The 22,469-nt window shown below is 38.2% G+C and overlaps 1 protein-coding gene across 1 annotated transcript in view; it reads left to right on the top strand.

Annotated features, from left to right (window-relative positions):
- Positions 1-22,469, top strand: part of ush2a (Usher syndrome 2A (autosomal recessive, mild)) — a 203,705-nt gene that overhangs the window by 48,855 nt on the left and 132,381 nt on the right. Inside the window, exons 21-29 of the mRNA XM_034877811.1 lie at positions 251-409; positions 539-767; positions 1,619-1,739; positions 5,270-5,417; positions 7,669-7,950; positions 10,315-10,490; positions 11,195-11,342; positions 15,760-15,866; positions 16,562-16,685. Coding sequence (XP_034733702.1) covers positions 251-409; positions 539-767; positions 1,619-1,739; positions 5,270-5,417; positions 7,669-7,950; positions 10,315-10,490; positions 11,195-11,342; positions 15,760-15,866; positions 16,562-16,685 — 1,494 coding nt within the window. The remainder of the gene's footprint in view (positions 1-250; positions 410-538; positions 768-1,618; positions 1,740-5,269; positions 5,418-7,668; positions 7,951-10,314; positions 10,491-11,194; positions 11,343-15,759; positions 15,867-16,561; positions 16,686-22,469) is intronic.

Here is a 22,469-nt window from a genome sequence, read left to right as displayed (position 1 = left end):
ATTGTTGAACTATTCTTTAAAGCATCAGCAAAGATTCAGTACATCAACGGTTGTAAAAACTAATTCCATGCAGTCTGATTTTGGGGACCTTGCTGACATCTTGTTGAACCTATTGACACATTTACACAAAAGCAACATGCTGTAATTGTTATATATTGTCTGTGAAAAATTACATTATTTAATCTGTTTAGTCAATACAGTATCTATCACTGTTTATCTCTTTCACTGATGTTGTCTCTTGTCTGTGCAGCACCCTCCCAACAACCTGCACCAGTAGGTTTTGCTCTCAGTTATTCATCCATTCATCTCTTTTGGCATCCACCTGACTCTCCAAACTCAAACATACTCAACTACACACTTATCAGGGATGGACAGTCAGTGAACAGCATTCACAGTCACTATCCTTTCAGTAAGTATCCGCACAGGTTTTCAAACAACTTTAATCTTCTTCTTGCTATTTCAAATACACATGAAACAAACATTGTTTTCCCAACTCCTTTACCCCCTTACTTATTTCTTCTCCCCCCTTTTCTTTCAGGCCCTGAATCATTTGAAGACACTGGTTTATTTCCCTACACCAACTACTCTTACTGGCTGATAACAGCTAATGTGGCCGGTGCGACAATAAGTGCATCAACCTCATACCAAACTTTCAGCGCACCACCGAAAGCCGAACAGCTCAATTTACATCTTGTGGGACGACCTGGTCCAACCACCGCTAGCTTTAGCTGGAGTCCACCACGAAATGATACAGGCCCAGTGGAAAGGTAAGGAAAAAGGGGGAGGTTTAGAGAGGGAGAGCAACCTAGACTTCAGATTCAAGTTAAATCCAAATTGTGGGTCTTTAAACAGAGAAACAGTTTTCAGTTGCTCTATCTGTTGTCTGTGTTGTGGCTCTGACTGAAGCTGACTGCCGAAAACATTGCCATGTTCAAATTCAATACAGTACAGCTCGAGGGTACATGTGCTAAACGTAGCCAACTCAGATAAGTGACCTATTGAAGCCTTCTTAATACACTTCTCTGATACAATTTGTTACAAAACATTCAGAATTGTTAATCCCTTCAAGCAAAATAGTGAAATTACTGACAGTGAAAAGAAATTGTGGAGAAGGGGACTTGGAAAGCTTCAGTTAGGTTGAGCCCATGATATGATAATTAAAGGAGAAGAGAGACAGAGAATGGCAGATGCAAAGGTTAATCAAGGGAAGAGCAGGAAAACGTATACTTTGCTGAAGAATCAAAGGATGTGCATTACAGTATGCACAGTTGGTGCATAGTCAAGCTGGGGAAAGAGGGAAGGAAAACATTTAATTAGTCTCAAACCCAGTTCCCCTCAGAGTAAAATAATAGAACATGGACAATTTAAGAGAAAAAGGTGGATGTAGGTGGATTTCAAGGATATATGTGAGAATGGAAAGGATCAGGCAAATTGAACTCTAAATTTCTGCCTACTATTCAAACCAGGGACACTGCAGTTTACGGGGTACAAATCTTCTCGCCTCTGTGACATCCCAGCACTAGTTTTTACAGGAGCCAGATTACAAAAATATGTGACCTATTGGCATGAAAAATGAAGAAAAGTGGATTTGATTACCACCGTTTTTTGTCTCCCCCAGGTTCGTCTTATCATCCAGAGAGTCTAGTGGAGCAGAGCCTGTCATTCACTACACAGGTTTATCAACAGAGGCTGTGGCAAGCGGTCTAAAGCCCTTCACCCAATACACTGTTATACTGGAGGTAGGTGGGGGATTTACTCTTTTATTTCCTTTTCATTGTCTCATTGTATTGTTCCTTTGGATCTGTATTGATAGGTACAAATTGTAACTCCAGATTCTATGGGTACAGACATAGCCCTCTAAGAGCTGACAATTGTATTGGGTTCATCCCTTTGCGCATGCGCAGTTGTGAAGATTTTCTTTCCTGCCCTTGCATCCAGCAAGGGTCCCAACTATGTCCATATATAATATATACAGCATTGAGTAGCATATATATATTTTTCTTCAGCCAATGATAGAGGAGCATGTGGCCCAGATCTTAGAGGGCTAGAATCTGGAGTTAAAATTTGTAACTATCGTTCTATTTCATATAGGCTCCGTCCTCTAAGAGCTGACGCTATTGGGTTGGGACAGAGCTGATGCAGTCAATGCCACCTGCGACAGGGCCTAAAAGCAGAACATAGACTAAATATTCCCCCATTGCAGTGACAGGGGATTGTACCAGATATTCTGTTATTCTGATAAAAAAGGCCTGCCATGGTAATGACTTGGCCTAACTGGTTGCAATGCCCAGGTTGTGATTGCAGGTGTGCCCAAGAGGCTGCTGTGCAGATGTTGGCTACTGTCACGCCCCTGAACAATGCTGCAGATCCGACAGTGCCCTCGTAGAATGTGCCTGGATGCCCTTATAAGGCATTATAAACCTGGGTGGTCAAAGAAGCCCCGTTTTCAGTGATAACAGCCTAAGAGAAGCTTGTGCCAGGCTTGAAAGGAGGCTTCCTCACAGCCCGGGTTAGGTCGCATTGGGGGCTAGGTCCCATTCGGGGGGCAGTGGCGCTGAAACCACCTCTGGATTTTCAACGTGTGGTGTGGTGGCATGGTATGGGGTGACAGAGGGATCAGTGCGTCTTGTCTTGGCACTGACAGCCTGGTTCTTGTGACGATCAAGTTTATGTCCATGCTCAGATAAACTATCGATTGTAGTACCCTTTTACCAGTCTATGGTAAAGCCCAGTATTTGCGCTCCTTTAGCTCTGACATTATGGCGTCTGTCTCTGCCTGAGATGACACAGTTGTCTCCAACACATCCCTAAGCGAGGTGGGCGAACTGGAGTTTGTTATTAGCTTTGACGTCCATAAGTTCATATGTGTTAGGAAATTCATGCTGCGCTGTGCTCTGAGAGCGGGTGCATGCATGTCTGTTTGTTGTTTATAGCCATGGTCAGCAAGGAACGCGGAGCCCATTTCGCTGCTGAGCAAGACGTGCGATTGTGTTGTAGGGTTCTGTTGTCCGGTCACCGCCGTGTCGGGTGGGAGCAGTCACCGGGTCGTCGCTGGCTTAGCCGGAGTGAGAAGGATGTCTGGACAGCGCCGCTCATAGAGAGTGGGTGCTCACTCCCGCTGTCTGCATAGTGAGAGAGCGCATTGAGGGTTTGCATGTTGTTTGTTGCCACAGTAACCGAAAGCTCTCCTCATCCCAGCTGCCATTCCCCAACTCGAAAACCTGACAAGCCAGAAAGGCTGCCGCCTGCCGTAAGCTCATTAGATGGCAGGTGGGCGCAGAGCTAGCAGGAGGCATCATGGGTGAGTGCCAGGCCAGCGTAAGCGGCACGTGGCAGGTCTTGCAGCGGGGGTGGAGATCCGACGGCAGGATGGAGACGATCCGGCAGCTGGCACAGAGGTGAACACCGCTGGAAGTAGAGGTCTTCATACTGCTAGCTTGAACAAAAATAGAGAAACAAACAACGGGTCAGCTCATATTATATACAGCATTGGTGGACGTAGTTGGGGCCCGTGCTGGATGCAACGGTGCATGCACGAAGGGATGAACCCAATTGTGTCAACTCTCAGAGGGGGAAGCCTATACGAAATCAAACTGCTTTTGATCTCAGTTCTATAAATACCTCGCATTTTGTCATCTCATTACCTTTTTTTTCCTCTTTTTGGCCCAACTGTTCAGCTTTCTGTAATTTTACTAACCTTTTGCCTTGCTTATCTGTTAAAGCACTTTGTAAACTTTGTTTATTTTGTATATGTATATACAGTGAGGAAAATAAGTATTTGAACTCCCTGCTATTTTGCAACTTCTCCCACTTAGTATTAATCATGGAGGGGTTTGAAATTGTCATTGTGAGAGACACAATGTAAAAGAAAAAAATCCAGAAATGACAATGTATGATTTTTTAAAACTATTTATTTGTATGATACAGCTGCAAATAAGTATTTGAACACCTGAGAAAATCAATGATAATTTTTGGTACAGTAGCCTTTGTTTGCAATTACAGAGGTCAAACGGTTCCTGTAGTTTTTCACCAGGTTTGACCACACTGCAGAAGGGATTTTGGCCCACTCCTCCACACAGATCTTCTCTAGATCAGTCAGGTTTCTGGGCTGTCGCTGAGAAACACGGAGTTTGAGCTCCCTCCACAGATTCTTTGTTGGGTTTAGGTCTGGAGACTGGCTAGGCCACGCCAGAACCTTGATATGCTTCTTACAGAGCCACTCCTTGGTTATCCTGGCTGTGTGCTTCGGGTCATTGTCATGTTGGAAGACCCAGCCTCGACTTATCTTCAATGCTCTAACTGAAAATCTTACAATACATGGACCCGGTCATCCTCTCCTTTATACACTGCAGTTGGCCTGTCCCATGTGCAGAAAAACACCACACCAAAAACACCAGCTCCTCCCGTGTAGTTCTGGGCTAATTTCTCACCTTATTAGGAACATTGAGACCCCACGAGGTAAGATCTTGCATGGAGCCCCAGTCCAAGGGAGGTTGACAGTCATGTTTAGCTTCTTCCATTTTCTATGATTGCTCCAACAGTGGACCTTTTTTCACCGAGCTTCTTGGCAATTTCCCCATAGCCCTTTCCAGCCTTGTGGAGGTGTACAATTTTGTCTCTAGTATCTTTGGACAGCTCTTTGGTCTTGGCCATGGTAGTAGTTGGATTCTTACTGATTGTATGAGGTGGACAGTTGTCTTTATGCAGCTAATGACCTCAAACAGGTGCATCTAATTTAGGATAATAAATGGAGTGGAGGTGGCCAGTTTGAAGGCAGACTAACAGGACTTTTAGGGTCACAATTGTAGCTGATAGACAGGTGTTCAAATAGTTATTTGCAGCTGTATCAAACAGATAAATAGTTAAAAATCATCAAATTGTCATTTCTGGATTTTTTTTTTATAGATGATGTCTGTCACACTGGACATGCACCTACGATGACAATTTCAGACCCCTCCATGATTTGTAATTGGGAGAACTTGCAAAATAGCAGGGTGTTCAAATACTTATTTTCCTCACTGTATATATATATATATATATATATATATATATATATATATATATATATATATATATATATATATATATATGTATATGTATGTATATAAATAGATATAGATATCTCATATACTGTACTATACTATACCCTAATTCCTAATAAAATATCTTAAAAAGGGTATAGCTAGTACGCTTGAGCCAAAACCTGTGCATATTTTCAGCATTTACAGTCTACGAAATGAAAGTGACAGAATCCTAACCTTGTCTACAGGCGTGCTCTTCTGGGGGATGCACCTCTACCCCACCACTGTCTTTTCTAACAGCCTCTGCTCCCCCACAAAACCAACCCGCACCCAGAGTCACTGCTACAGGACCACATACACTACATGCTTCTTGGGAGCCCCCCAGTCAGCCAAATGGTAGGTCCCACAACATACATCATGTGGAATTACAGAAAATCATGCTCAAAATACAAACTGTATACACATGCACACATGTATTTGTGTTTATTAGGAGTACATTACTATTTCATGACATTATAAATACATTACCGTGTTTATGTCCTTGTCCCCCCCCACCCCCCCACCCCCACCCCACACACACACAGAAATATGCACTGAACTGGAACTGCCTTTTGTAAATCCAGAGAGCTTTGTAATGGCTCTAAGGCTCTGTGTTGTACAAAGCGCTGCTACCTGGGTTTCTCTCTCTGTGTCTCTCAATTCTTTTCTCTCCCTGTTAATCTTTCTCCCAATGTCATACTAAGATTTTTTTACATGGGTTACTCTGTGTCTTTTTCCTCTATGTTGTCTCTACTTCCGTTTTATTGTTTAAAGAATGGTTGATGTACGGACGTAACGCTCAAATGGACTCAACTTTAATCTCAGTCCTCTCCTGTACACCTCACCTTTTTTGATTTGGGTTTGTTCCTTGTCTTGGCCAGCCCTATCATTTGTCTTGACTCAGCTGAGAAGGTAGTCTCAACTACAAACATTGATAAAAGTACAAATGTAATTGCACATGCAACCAGGGGTCTCTCAATCAAAAATAGACTTTTTGATGACATAAGTTATAAGTAGCATGGGGTCATTGGAGTTGTTTTTTTTTATTGTTAAAAAACTAACAAACAATTTTTTAGTTTTTCTGTTAAAAAAAATAAAACTGTATCTGTTCACCGACAAGTTTGTTTAAGTTTTAATCATGTTAGGTTTAGCTGTTAAACACTATATTACTGTGTTTCAGATTTGCATGTTATTAATTTAAAAATGCTGCATTTCTGCTACTGAGTATAATTCTGTGATAGGCATTTCCCTTGTTTTGCTGAATGTTAGAGAAACTTAGGGGCTATAGGTTATATGACACCACTGACAGGCAACCATATAAGATGCTCTGTGTCATTGATTAAAATTACAGATATATCTGGGTTTGAAGATTGTTAGAATTTTTTGGAATAATGGAAGCACACAACAACAACAAATATACAACATAGATGTAGTTGTTTTTTTAGACCTTCTTAATGCATAAATAGTACATCTATCTTTAATATACCATTATCAGTGGTTGCTGGTGTTGTATAGACTTTTAGATGAACACCCTTGAACTGTATTTAGTAGAGAGGTAGAAAAGATTGTCAATAGTTAAGTAAAGTTTCCAAGAATTATTTTTTGGACCTAAATCTAATTTACAGCCATAAGTATTTAAATGAACTAATTTTGTTGTAGCTGGGAGGAGGCCTCGGGGAAGACCCAGGACTAGGTGGCGAGATTATATCTCCAACCTGGCCTGGGAACGCCTCGGGATCCCCCAGTCGGAGCTGGTTGATGTGGCTCGGGAAAGGGAAGTTTGGGGTCCCCTGCTGGAGCTGCTGCCCCCGCGACCCGATACCGGATAAGCGGTCGAAGATGGATGGATGGATGGAATTTTGTTGCAAACTTTTTGATATTAGAAGGGTTAGAAAGGAATTAGACAACCTTGGAAAAAAAGGTGATGAGTGTAAGGTATAGCGACATTGGTGCAAAGGAAATTAAAAGAATAATGAGAGGGCTGTGTAAAGAGAGGTTCTAAGTTTAGCCTTTATATTATTTTATTTGTGTTTTATAACAGTATTTGGACACTCATGTAATCATTTGTGGGTATGTAAATCTCTTATTGCATTTTGGTGCTGCCTTCTTTTTACTTATCCTAAACCAGCTCTGTCATTTTCTAAATTACAAGTGGTTTAGAGCATGAGACATTGTGACAATAAACTAAACAGGACTAGCCGGGACTTAGTCATTATTAGCCTGTTTTCTACTACAGGGTGAAATACTGGCCAGGGCTTTCTCATTATTCATGGTGTTAGATTTTCCTTAAAACAACATTACTGTATTAAAGAAAATGTTAGCATCCTGTTGCCAATAGGGATGAGTATTAAGCAGGGCTGCAGTTTTTAATACACAATTGATGCTTTGACTCGTTTATCATAAACAGGCTGAATTGGCACTTTTAATTCAATAAAAAAACTAGAATAAACAAAATAAAACTGGTGCAGTGTATCCCTAACAATTCCCATAGCTGCAATTGTTGCATCTCTTATTTAATTATGAATTAATTATTGTAGTTTTGTTGTAGTCATCAGTACTAAGCTTTTGCACACACCCTCTTATTTTTTTTTCAAATACCTTCTAACAGGTGTTATCACAAGGTATGAAGTCTTTCTACGTGGACCAAGGGACCTTCAAAACCCTTCAAGCCCTGCTGTTGAGAAGAGAGTGTTTCTCAGCGCTGGTTGGTTGGATCAAAGTGTTTCTCCAGGAGTACAGCTAACCAATAGGAGCACAGTCTCACCCCTTGAAAGCGCTACCATTGTTGGAAGTCTGCAGCCGTTTTCCACCTATCAGATGAGAGTTGTGAGCAGCAATATGGCAGGAAGTGTCACATCAGGGTGGACCACAGCACGCACCATGGAGGGAGGTTTGTACACATATAGATCATGGTTAAACTAACACTTACATGGATCTTTTGTCATTCAGTTATGGGGTTTATCCGAGTTCAGTTAAAGAGCCAAGTTAAATCAATTTACTATTCAAATTTCAATTTAGGTACTTAACTACCTAAGTGGATTTTTTCATATTTTTTCAATAAGTCTTTTACAAACAGTTATTAGACATTAGACATTTCTTCTTCAAGAGTATTTTATCTTTTAATTATTTTTTTAAATTATTTATTCATTTTTAAATAATTGTTTTTGAAGGTGAAGTTTCTCCATTGACCATTAGATGCTGGCTCCGTACTGTAAACATCCCATGCTACATCCATCTTCCCATTCAAACTCCTAAGGTCTCCCTTGAAATTGATAGCAACGCTGCAAATTATTTGATAGGATTTTGATTTTGTGCCCCCACAGTTTCAGAGTGTTAGACAGCTGTAAACGTGCATTTTTTATGATTATATTGCTCATGATCAAAATCTAGTGAGTCGACAACTTCGCTAACATCAAGCAGGTGCAACAAAACAAGATAAAGCAAGCCAGATAATATTACTTACTACAGTGGTTTAACAGCAAGATGGCAAGCTTGCTGTCCGTCTTTTAAACCATTGTACCACGTTTTGTTCTCCATGTACAAAACGATATAATATCTATTTGTAAACAAACACAGACAGCCTTCTTCAGGTTGTGTTGTTTGTTTGGGATCTAAAATGGTTGTGTTTGGTGTGGTTTTGACATTTTCTTAGTCAGAAAAATGCGGCAACAAATATATAAAAATAAATAATATTAAAATAATGACAGAAATCAAGGATCTGGGTACTGTAATCAAGTAATTTATTGGTCAACATTTACCAATCAGAGAAGTTTGCTGATGCATGTAAATAAAAATATAAGTGCATTAAATTAAAAACACAGACATTTCTCAAAAGGAATGTAGAGAAAGAAAGGAGGGAGAAATATAAACTGTGTGTGGGGGAGGGGGAAGTCATTAAGGTATTTGAATTTCAAATAAATGATATGGCTCATTAGGACTAAACGATTGCCTCCAACATCACTCTAAGCTATGTGTCTGGATAACAAGCATATGATAACACCATTTTAAATGTGGAGTGTGTGTCAGTGTTTGTGCATGTGCATGCGCTGTGTTAGAAAGAAAGAATATGACTGTGGTTATGTCTTCCTTGAATCACATTTCACAGCATATTTCACAGCTAGATGCCATCAACGGTTGAATAAAAGAATCCTTCTCTCTAATCTATCATGTAATAGTGGCTCACAACCGTAGAATTATGGAATTCTTAAATCCATTAAATCCACTAGCTACTAAGTCGCAATTTTGAATATACAGTAGGTCTAAATTAGTATCTCATTTAAACCTACTGTAAAAGGTTCATTTTTAATGTATTAAGTAGCAGTCAAAGGTAAACTTTACAATTTCATATAAAATAATATAATATATAATATAAAGAAAATCAAAAACGTTGTTTCATAGTCGAAAACTTTACATCTTAGAGATTAACGCATTACAAACACAAAGAAAGGAAATTATGATGGCCCAAAAATGAACAGCATGCCACTTATCAGACAAAATAATGACTACAGACAAAATGTAATTTAATACATTGTTAGTATATTTAACAGGCAATATTGCAGTCTTTCGTGGTGTGTTGCAAGTCAACATTGCTATGACAATAAAAAACAATATATTGTGCAGCCCAACTTTAAATCATTTGCTGTTCAAATCCACAATAACAATATCTTAAAATGTAGTTAAACATTTCTAGACTGATTGATTTTCCCTGAAGTGAAATACATTATGGTGAACTTTACAGATTTGTTTAAATGTTTGAAGCATGGGTGCCTAGACAGCTCACTTGGTAGAGGGGACGCCATATATAGAGGTTTACTCCTTGACGCAGCAGGCCCGGGTTTGACTCCAACCTGCAGCCATTTGCTGCAGGTCATTCCCTTCTCTCTCCCCTTTCATGTCTTCAGCTTTTCTGTTGAATAAAGGCCTAAAAATTCCCCAAAAACTAATCTCAGAAAATTATATATATATATATATATATATATATATATATATATATATATATATATATATATATATATATATATAATATATATATTTGTATATATTATATCTATTTGAATAAGAAAAATATGTTTCTGTTACTGTTTGATAGTGGGATAGTTAATAGGTAATCATAAACCAATTTGTTTAACAAATCACTCCTAACAAACATCAATCCTACACGATTTTTAAGTTAATGATTAGTTTATCATTAACGAGTGGCTAAATATGGTTTGATGTGTATAATTTATACATAAATGTGTGGCCATGTTTCCAGTCCCAGAGTTGATGGCTCCTCCAGAAGTGTTTGCACTGTCATCCACCAGTCTCAAAGTTACTTGGAGCACTACTGAGGGTCAAGGGATCCTCGCCAGAGGACAAGTCACAGAATATCGAGTCAACATGCTCTCTGAACAAACCAACAATCCCTATGCTCCTCCAGTTTTTAGTCAGGTAAGACGGTACGCACATTATGAGTATGAAAGCTATAGAACTTTAGTGAAAATTGTACTCTAGTCTAGAAGTCAAGGTAAAAAAACTCTCTATATATTTTTTTTTATAAAAAGATTTAATGCTATTGAATTAGCTCATCCGGAAAACTGATATTTTTACAATGCTTTTATTGTATAACATATTCTCACCTGCAGTAGCTGATCAGATAATTAATAAATATGTAATTGGCCCAAACATTTTGTAACTGGCCAGACAATTTAATTAATTGTGAGTTGATTGGATATGTCAGGCACTCTAAAACTAAAGCAGTGCTATTTTACCAGATTATGTTTAATTAAACATGGTTGTCTGATGGTCACAGTTATTACACAATTAATCGTGCAGCTGTATTGTATGGGTTGTCAGGTCACGTGAACAGCCACTAAAGTGTGTGTGTGTGTGTGTGTGTGTGTGTGTGTGTGTGTGTGTGTGTGTGTGTGTGTGTGTGTGTGTGTGTGTGTGTGTGTGTGTGTGTGTGTGTGTGTGTGTGTGTGTGTGTGTGTGTGTGTGTGTGTGTGTGTGTGTGTGTGCGTGCGTGCGTGCGTGCGTGAGAGTAAGAAGTCGGGTAATAGGTCACTGTCTTTAACTCCAGGTTCTTGCTTCTGTTTCTCTCATCTTTTCTTTTTCTTTCTACTAAGAACATGAATTGTCAAAACCTTTTCCAGGTCTTACATAGGGTGGGACCATCTTCACAGCCTGTTTATTTAGTAAAAGGACTGAAGCCTTACCATGTGTACAACTTCACTGTTACACTCTGCACAACTACGGGTTGCATTTCCAGTCTGCCAAGCACAGGACAGACCCTACCAGCAGGTAAAAGAAAAAGTTATGCGCACAAACACACATAGATACAAACAGAAACAAAGGTTCATATGGCATCACAAATGTAATTAGCTTTGTAGAAAATAAGTTTGAAAATAGGGAAACGCTGAAAGTGCCAAAATATTGTCCAAACAGACGGATAATAGCAGATGCGTGCTTTGTTGAATCGCTAAAGTGTCTGGTATTCCCTTAATAACAACTGCAACAAAAGCCTCTGACATAAGCCCACACACACATCCAAAAGCACACAGTCAGTCATTGGGTACTTGAGTTGCTACAGCATTGGTCGTGTTAACCAGAGGGGATATTCATGGCGTGCCGCAGTAAAAACAATTTACTGTTAATTACAAGGAGAAAAATGTGGCGTAGCACACTCTTCATGCTGGTCATGAATCAGACACACACTCTCTCTCGCTATTTTAGATTTATAACCATTATGGAAGTGGACTGAATTAGCTGTGTTTAATAACTCAGGCACAAATATATGGGATTGAGATGAGCACTAATTGATCAGTGCAGGATGACATAGACACTCACACTTACAGAATTTTCATTCATTTTTTTTTCTCTGACAATCTGATGCTTTCTCACTTTTTCAATCAATACATCCTTCACTTCTATCTGTACCTGGCGCTTTCATTTAAATATAAAATAGCACATTGAACATGAATCACTGCAATAAACCTATTGCACACACACACACACACACACACACACACACACACACACACACACACACACACACACACACACACACACACACACACACGCTAACACCCGTCCAACACACTTTTACATCTGTTCACTCATGGTCTCTAGTCTTGCTGCTCATTTTGTGTTTTTTTCATTTTGTTTTTGTTTATCCCTTCAGGTGAATAGACAATGGTTGTGGAAAAAAAAACTTTCATCTATAAATACTTGTTCAGGGATTTGAGCTTTTGAACTTACTCTAAGCAGCTACATCTGTTGACATAGTGAATATTTTCATTTCATACAATTCTCAAAAAGTCCTTCCTTGTGTTTGTTGTGATGAATGATACTTCATATTGTAATCAGTGGACATTTTAAATGTTTTTTTAATGGCTACATCTGTTGACACAGCGACAATGTTTATTTCAAGTGATTCCAAAGACTTCTCCTGACTGTAATACAGTACAATACAATATGGCTTATTGTACCCAGTTGACTTTTTGAATGTATTTTTAACAGCCACATCTGTTGCCACCATTTTGTTTGATCCAACACCAAAGATGTCCCTTGTTTCAACTATAAGAAATGATAATGGCATATGCCGTTTAGCAGATTTCTTTTTTAATCTGCATAGCATGTGCTACTCTATTGGGTGTTGGGTTTCTCTCCCATTCAGTTTAAAATGATCTTGAGAATTCACGACAAATATTTACTTTTTTAGAGCATAATCTAATCTAAGATATCAGGAGGTGCACACCCCCTTTAGTGTATTAAAATAGTTTTTCCTTTGTATGCTCAACAGTAAGTAGTATATGTGCTATACTTCGGTATTTGTATATTTCTAAACAATTCATGAACATATTTTATACATCTGTGTACAGTTTTTACAGTTATTTAATTTTTAGACAACCATATTACAGTCCATCTTGGACAGATTTCCGCTCTTACATACAAAAAGTCTAACTTTGAATTTGTCAGGTTATTACTGCAACATATACATACTTTATTATCAGACTTTAGTTTAGTTTTATCAGTTTTTATGCATTCAGAATCAGCAGTTTTGACAGCCTGTTAAATGCAAAGCAACCCTGCTTTCCTCTGTGCTAAATCAAATATTCTTCATAATATCCCTTTATACCCATTCTCATCCTGCAGTAAGAAATCCTATAACAAAAATAAAAAATATAGATCTCTTTTGCCACAGTTGCTTACCTTATTATTTCTTCTAAAGAAATATTTTATGTTGATGCTAAATTTAAAGAGCTGAATGTAATAGTTTCTTCACCCAACAAATGTTAGCATATTTTGGTCCCCTGTCGAAAAATTTGGTGTGATTTGTCCAAAAAGTTTTTAAATTTGGTCCAAAAATTATATTTTACAGAAATGAAAAGAACATTGCAATACCCATTAAATGGAACTGGAGATTTTTGGAGGGATTTAACCTCACCTTGTGGTACTCCTGGTAGGCTGTACTTGAGCATGGTACTGATGTCCTGATAAATCTACCACACATAGGGCTGGGCCATTAGAGTCAGCTACCATCTGCTGGAAGTGAGCAGACAGCATCTGCGAAACCACTGGAGTTACACCAAAGCACATGACTGAACATTAGCGTGCACACTGAGACAGACATTATGACACAAGGAGCGAGCTGTCTGTCCATGTGTGTGGATGCATTTGCAATTGTTTTAATGTGTGCGTCTTTCCACAAAGTTATCGATCAAGACGTAAAGTGAGTGGCTAATCAGGGGCTGATGGTGATGTTTTATGTATCCTACATCCATAAACGCTTGTTCTACAAGACAGACACACAAAGAGACGTACACACATACACACTCACACTTTAACACCACTCAACAGAACAGGAACTTTATTGATTTACGCATAATTGGCCTGAGGCCCTTCTTGAGGAGAGAAATATGCATGGCAAGGGATCGCGATGTCAATAAGTGGTGTGCTTGTGTGCGTGGTGTAACTGTATGCTAAGAGCCTGTCGGTTGTTGTAAAAACAGAAAACACACACACATGCACAATTGCTTCTGGGAGCTGTCTCATGATTTAGCTGCTTCATTACCACGTCGGCAGCCAAAATTAACCTTTCTTGTGGAATGTTAACCTTGTGTGTGGGTGTACGTATGCGTGTTTGAGCACATGGATGATAAGGCAAGTGGCTTTCATCAAACTGAATGTGTCATAGTGTTAAGTACATTTCAATTAATTACCAAGTAGAGACAATGCATGAATACATACATACATACATACATACATACGTACATACGTACATACATACATACATACATACATTATAGATAATGCATAACTGCATATCAGAATCCCATGGATCACTAGGGAGAATAGCTTTATTATGTTTTTTCCTGACATGAAAGTTAGACGTATAAGACACTGGCTGTTGTCAAGTTCAGCTGCGGCCTACTTTTTGTTTTCTCTGACATTTTCTCTTTCTTGACATAAATCCTTAGTTTAAACAATTTGTGACAACATAGGTTAAAGTCCTGCTTATATGGTAGCCGGAGGGACCATTATATGAAAGTATACACACTCCCTGTCACTGACATGATCTGTACACGATTTGTTACCTCATGAACAGATACTACAACACTTAGTTGTTCACTAGATAAAGGTGTGTTACAGAGATTCAGTGCTACACCAATTTAAAGCATCAACATTTGTGCATACCTACCTGCCCACTTTCTTACCAATTGCCCCAAATACACACACACACACACACACACACACACACACACACGCACACTCTCTCCCTCTCTCTCTCTCTCTACACTTCATACATCAAAGAAGTTAACTACTGTTTAAAACAAGGGATGTGTGCGTGTGTCCGCGTGTGTGTGTGCGCGCGTGCATGCGTGCATGTTTCATAGTCAATGTTCAAAATGTCACCATAGCTCAATTTCAATAGACTGGTAAGCTATCGATTTGCAGTAATTTATGGTATGATGTGCCAAGATGAGCCGCCAAAGACAAGCTGTCCACTTCCCTTTTAAGAGCTCTATTAGAACTCAAACTAAAGATGGTCTGCATGTGTGTCACTGAGAGCTAATTTACTCCTACCAGAGACCATTTAGACCATTGCTGAAACACACACACTCACATACACACAGAAATACATCGACAGAATGACATTTAATGCAGATACAACTTCCCCATCTTTACACCAGTCCATCACTTGCTATGTTTCTCTCTTCATTCCTATATATCTCCGCTCATCATATCAGCCAGTCTTTAGCTGATTTATTTATGATACATGTTGAAGCTAAGGCTTAAGGAGCAGCCAGTATGTTTCAAAGGGACATTTAATTTAACATCTAAAGTGAAGGAAAGAAATTAAATTGACCCTCTGTTAAATTAAAATTGGACCTTTGTGCAGTCTAGACATATAATAGGTATGAGATAAATGAGCTAAATAAATGTTTCTACCGAAAAAGAAAAAAATATTATCACAAAATAATTTTATTAAAGATTTCAACCACAACATGAGGATGTCTTAGAGTTTGTTAGGTATGGTGCATTACTGAAGTGTAACTGTGTGCTTCCATTTAAGACAAGTTTAACAACGCACATTTATAAAAGTAATAAGACCGCTCACAAATCCACATATTATAACAATCTAAAATCTTAGGAACATTCTTATTTGCATTGAGTTGGCATTCAAGCTCTCATTTCTCTACCTTTCTGTCCTCAGCTCCAACAGGACTGTCTCCACCTCAATTACATCCAGTAAATGAAACCACCATTCAGATAGGGTGGAACCCCCCTGCCCAACTCAATGGACCACACCCACTATATCAGGTCTGTAAGAGTATTCAATTAAATACAGTATAGTCCTCCTTTTGTGCGTGTGTGTGCGTGTGTGTGTGTGTGTGTGTGTGTGTGTGTGTGTTTATGTTGGCCAGACTGATATAGCTCAACAACTATCCGATGGATTGTCACATTGGTTCCCAGAAGACTGACTTTGGTGACTTTTCTTTTGGTGACAACATGAGGTTGACATATTTAATCCCCCATCAGTCTAGTACTTTGGTTTATGACTGAAAACCAGCAAAAATATTACAATTATGGACTTTGTGTTTATTGCTTATCGGCAGTGTTAAAGATGGTGAACATAGTGTAAACATTATACCTGCTAAGCATTAGCACTTTACTTAACATTGTCATTTAGCGCATGTTTAGCATTTAGCTCAAAGCACAGCCTCGTAGTGCTGTTGTACACTTAGTTATGTGTCTTAATTTTACCTGGACTTGAAGAATTTAATATTTAATGTGGTTCTGAATGTATTTAGCTGAAGTTGAACAAAGTAATGACAAAGTGTATGATTTTAATAAAATGTTAGCATGTGATTACATACTAATCGCGTTTCATGGCTGCAGTTTTGATAAACTAGTTGACAACTCTAAAATAAAGATTTTAGAATGATGTACTGTTATTATTGTTATATTTATATTGTTTGTATCTATAGTATTATATATTACTTTTCCTTTTTTAGGTGGAAAGGACAGACGTCTCTCTTTCTGACCCACAAGGTCCTGTTGTCAGAGGAACCAGATTCCCAGGAAACGGTTACTACCGGTTTCCCAGTGACACCCTTCCTATCAACACTGATTTCACAGGTAAGAAAGTATATCTAGATACAAGCTGATATCTACATTTGTATCAGAAAAATGAACGGAATGTTTGTCTACATTGCTATATACTGTACTTGCGAGTTTATGTACTTATAGATACAGCCTGTGTTAGTTCATTCCTTTAGAATGACTTCCTCAGTCATCTTAAAGGACAATTATCTTTCTGTTTACCAGCTTCATTAGAGGGTTGAGCTGCACAGCCAAACATGTTCTGCTTCATCTGAGAACATCACCCACTCTGACGCTCATAATTAATGACTGCTGATACTAATCAGTGGGATTTGAGCAGGCAAAGCTCTTCGATGCCACTTGAGATTCATTCACTGCCCTGCACAAAACTTCCATGACCAGTTATGTCTTTCTGCGTTGACATAGTGTTTAAATGTGGGTCACAAATCAAACATTCCCAAGCTGTGTTGTAACTGTATGATAAAATGTCAACAATTAATTTATATCTGTTTGGGAACCAGTTTTCTAAAATGGGTGACAAATACCGGACGTTGTGCAGATGCACACTTTTGGTGTTGTTCACATAGTGTTAAATTTAAAATAGCCAAATATGTTAGCCACCCACAAAATGGGGTTCTATGACTGTTAATTTTAATGTACATCTGAAATAATTGGAGCTTACAGCCCAAACAGTATGTCAACGTCCACACACTGAAGAGAGCCACTGGATCTGAGTGTGACGTTTTTGTGGCCTTTGAGCAGTTTTCATGCAGGCGCACACACACACACACACACACACACACACACACACACACACACACACACACACACACACACACACACACACACACACACACACACACACACAGATTGCATTTTTTTACTGCATCCGAGTGGTTAACACAAAATACAGTTTTTGTAAAAGCCCTTTGAAGGTTGCATAGAAATTGAGAAAGAATAAAACGAGAGGATACGTGGAAAGGTAAGCCACTCTAAAATATACCAAAAATATTCACATCCCATTAATTACCCTAAATGAATTGTTTATTAGAATGAAAATATATTTGATATTGTGATTCAGTGTTATTTAGCATAACAAAAGATTTGCATTGAAAAAAACTAGTCAATTTTCTTAATAGATTTGTTTTATAGTGAGGTTATCACCATTCTACATAGCGCATACACATCTCTAATTCAATTTCATTTCGACAGAAACTTAATTATTGGAAATTATTTTATTGTATAAATGTGAAAAATGGTGTGGCTGAAACTGAGCATGCATACTAAGCTTTCTTTGGATTATGACTTATAATCATAATCATTTTATTATAACAATATTACATCTCTGACCTCCGCTTTGTCTTGTGCAAACTGAAACTAAGCTGAATGGTAAGATACTGTTGTCGTAATGCTGGCAACAGCTGTCTCACCTTTTATTCTTTATCTTTGCTCATGGTTCCCATTTCTTGTTCATTGCTTTCTCTGAACACTGTCTTTTTATCCCAAATGAACAATTGATTATTTTTGATCTTATCCATGCTCCTTCAGCACAAATGTAAATAAAATACTGCCAGTAAATAGATATAGACGATTTTTGCTATTGAGGGGTGCCTCTCATCTCCTCCACTCTCCTCCTTTATAAAGGGTAATGGATCAGACAATCACTTTCAGACCGGATCTATTCTGGACCTTGAATGTGTCGGCAGTCCTCAAACCATCGCCCTTTTACAACCATCAATACTAATAGCATCATCTACAGACAATTATTTCCATCGAAGCGCATGGAACAGCGAACAAATCAAAGCCAAATTGGATTATGAATGTAATGCAGTGTAATGCCCCCTCGAGAGTCAATTGATCACAGAGGAGAGATCGTCAATTGTTGAGGACTTATGGAAACCTAGTCATTTTGACAATGAGAACTTTAAAATTTGTAAATGAGTTGATTCTATATAGTCTTTTATTTTATTCAGAAAACATCAAAAAAATTAGATTATGCACTGCTTGGAAATTAGGTCCTTTTGAGTTTTGAGGTACCTTTTATACTGGTTGGAATTTGAAACTTTACGTAAAAATGTTTTTTTTAACAGCAGTATTAATGCTTCAAAAGATCCTGATGGGCTTTCTAGGGGACAGCAGATCATCATTTTTCTCCATCAATATTATGCAGCATTGTGGGAATATTAGTTTGTTGTTTCCATAAATTGCTCATTCAGGTTCCTATTGCGGGCTTGCAATAGAATGTCAAAGTCAATAAGGGCACGTCTTTGAGCAGAGTTACGTTAAATCTGAATTAAAATCAAGATAGTTTACCATGTAAAATCACATGATATTTGCCCTTTCACCTGTCATTTTATGGCCACTTCACTATAATTAATTTTGCCAAATAGGTTGTTTTCCATGTGCAATTATTGTGATCTTGAAGTGCATCTTTCCATAATGATAAGTCTGCTCACTTGTGATTAACGATGCTTTTTAATGCTGAATGAATTTCAGGTACTTGAGGTCAGTATTTACCACACTGAATCTTACTTAAGATAAAACAGGATTATAACCATATGCAATCATGTTGTGATATGAATACTCTGTAAGTGCTTGTTTCCATAAATGCAAGTGAGTCCATTGATCTTATCTATAATGCTTCTGTTTCTTAAGCACTACAATATGACTTCCGGCTCTCCTTGTTCATCTTTAAATGAAGGATACTGGTTTTAAACAGATTAGGTTATTCTCTCTCCTCATTTGTAATTCTTCAGTATTTGAGCCGGAAATGGCCTGATTGGAAAGAGCATGATGGCCTGCTCATATTTTCACTAATCCAGATGTATGTCTACAAAACACATTAAATGAAGAGAGATGAAACATCACAAACATAGTTTAGAAAAAAAGGAAGAAAAAATGAATGCAGGACGAAATAGACTGGATAATTTCCAGACACGTCTAATATAGGACATTGCTGCAGCACCACTGCAACGACTGAGCAGGAAAGAGGGAAATGTTAAATGATACAAATTATTTTTCCTTAATTAATATGATTGATTGCCAGGCATTGACGTTGAGAGGAGAGGGGGAGAAATGTGTGAAGGGAAAGTTTGCACAGACATCATTAGTTTTCCCCATTTAAAGATTAATCAGAAGAGGCTGGGCTCTTTAATTCTGTCATTTGTATATTTAATGGGCTGCTGCAGAATCTATGGGTGTAATTAGCTAGCTGCCGCGCTCTCATTAATACACCAGGCTCTGATTAATGCCAGCACAGAGCTAACATGACTGGAGTTATTCGGGTTATGTTGTGTAGATGATTGCACACAACCTCCACTGTTTACTGAGACAGAGAGAGGAGAAACAATACCAGAACACATGAAACAATCCTACCTACTAAATTAGACCATACTTACAACTGCAAATTTTACAATTTGTTAATGTTTGTTAATGAAACTATTCTTTGTTTGCTTAGGCACAGAAAGAGAGGAATAGTATAATCATTATTAACAGTAAACTCCATTTAACTCCATCCTCTTACTTAACAACTCTAGAGTTGATGGTGTGAGTATAATTCGTTTTATGTTCTTGTAGGTCATAAAATATTCTTTACAGTATATTAAGTAACATATACCTCATGAAAGAAATGTTCAGATTTTAACACAACAGCACCATTGAACAAGACTGGTCATGTTTATTAATAAAGGCCTCTAAAATCATTTCTCTTTTTGTTCTCTTAATGTTCTGACGAGAGGAGAAGCTGAGCTAACTGCATAGCATGCTGTAGATCACACACAGCCTAGGCCTGTTAGCCATTGCATGCCATTATAACAATGTTTTTAAACAAGAATTCACAAAAATATAAAATGTTTATTATGGATTATACAAGTTTCTGCATGACAGTTAGTTGGTTGGTCAGTCAATCTCTACACTTTGCCAGATTGCTATGAAATTTGGTTGAAGAAATTGTTTTTTGGAATATTGTAGGCTGCTTGTTAAAATAATTACTTTGGGCAGACAATTAAGTGACATTTTGATAGAAGTTCATTATATTGTACATCAAATTTAAAAATAATTGATTATGAGGTCGTATTTACTTTTTACAATCAATTGTTTGATGTTAAGAATTGATGTGTTGTGGAAAAAATCTGTTGAGCAGATATGTTTCTTTAAGATTCTGGTGTGCACTCTCAGGTGCATGCTGGTGCTTTGTGTGTGTGTGTGTGTGTGTGTGTGTGACACAGAGACACCTGTCAGGATGTGTGCTCAGGTTTGTCTGATGATGGCTCCAAAGTGGTTGTCAGTGTAAAGTAGCACAAGTCCTGTGGGGAAATCTGAAGGGAGTAATGCTGAGCACGAGCAGTGTCACTTAGATGCTGTACATTTGGACCAAACACTGTAGCCAAGCATGTGTTGACAGTCTGTCCCTCACTATCACACATGCTCACACATACAGTACATGCTGTGCATAAAATGCAAACACCAACACTGAAAAATGCTCAATTATTTGTAAAACAAAAATAAATTCAGGACATGCTATATAAATGCATATACAGATACATTTATGGTCAGATTGACCTTTCTGCAATTGTAAATACAGACAGAAGAACTATTTCAACAATCCCTAACACCATTGCTGTTGTTTAACAACTGCGGGGCTTGGATTGGACCTCTTAAACAATGTATCAAAAGTAGTTTCCTTATAAACATATCATGCCAGGAAACTCACCTTCTGGAGCACTGGGTCCATTTTAAGACCGTGGGGAAAAGCGCAATGCATTGCAGCAAAGTTCAGGCTATTGCACAGCGTTTCCTTATGTGAATATACATACCAGAATGCATCATCATTTACCATGTAAGGATGTTTGAATACAGCTGTTTGTAATTGGATATGAACTCCAGTGTTGGTGATGCAGGAATAATAGTTATGCTTCTTCTTCACTCCCAATTCACCCCCCAAAAAATTCCATTGAATGTTCCTTCTAAAAAAACACATAGATTCAAACTATTGGAATATCTATTTTTGCACATTATGTCTATAGGAGGGCAAACGTAAAATGAGATACATTACTTCTTGTATACATATATTTATTTTAACATAATTATGTCTTTTACCAGTAGTTCCCAACCTTTTTCTACAGGGCCTCCTAGAAGTGTTTAGATCAACTCTGTCTCCCTGAAGGGTCAGAAGAGAGAGAGAAAGAGAGAGGTACCCCAACAATGTATTAGACTTAAAACTACATTGAAGACCGTAGTCCACCCTTCCTCTGAATTGTGGTTGGTGCTAGACCAGGACTCCAGAAAGCACGCTCAGTCTTCCAGCCTGTTTGGTCCAGTGACCACTTGTGTATGCAACGAAAAATTTAACCCTGCAACCCACATTTTTGACAAGGATTTTACCCATAGGCCACCACTGTAAAAGAGATGCCTGTGAAACTGCTGCCAGGACACCTCAATCTGCAAACAAGATCGGTTAGGACTCTTTCTATTAAATAAAAATGATTTATTTATTTAAATTTTTAATTTATAGTAATATATATTTTTAATCCATGGGCTTTTTGTATTTTAAAAATGTCCTTGAAGCCTAGAAAAACAATTTAAAAAATCTGAAACGTCACCACAATGTATAGTCTATGGGCCAGTTTGGGAAACACTACTGCACATATTCAGTGGGCCGCATATGACGGAAGTAAACACCTAAAGCTTAGAAACATTGTTGGTGTATGCACAAGGTAAGCAACTCCAGTGATCTGAAAAAGGGGCGTCATTTTGGGATTTAGTATCTAGGTAATAAAAAACATCCATGTACTGGACTGAGAACAGTGTCCTACAAAGCAA

Source organism: Etheostoma cragini, chromosome 1 (genome assembly GCF_013103735.1).
Source record: "Etheostoma cragini isolate CJK2018 chromosome 1, CSU_Ecrag_1.0, whole genome shotgun sequence".
Lineage (NCBI taxonomy): Eukaryota > Metazoa > Chordata > Actinopteri > Perciformes > Percidae > Etheostoma > Etheostoma cragini.
This window is presented reverse-complemented; position numbering and strand designations above follow the sequence as displayed.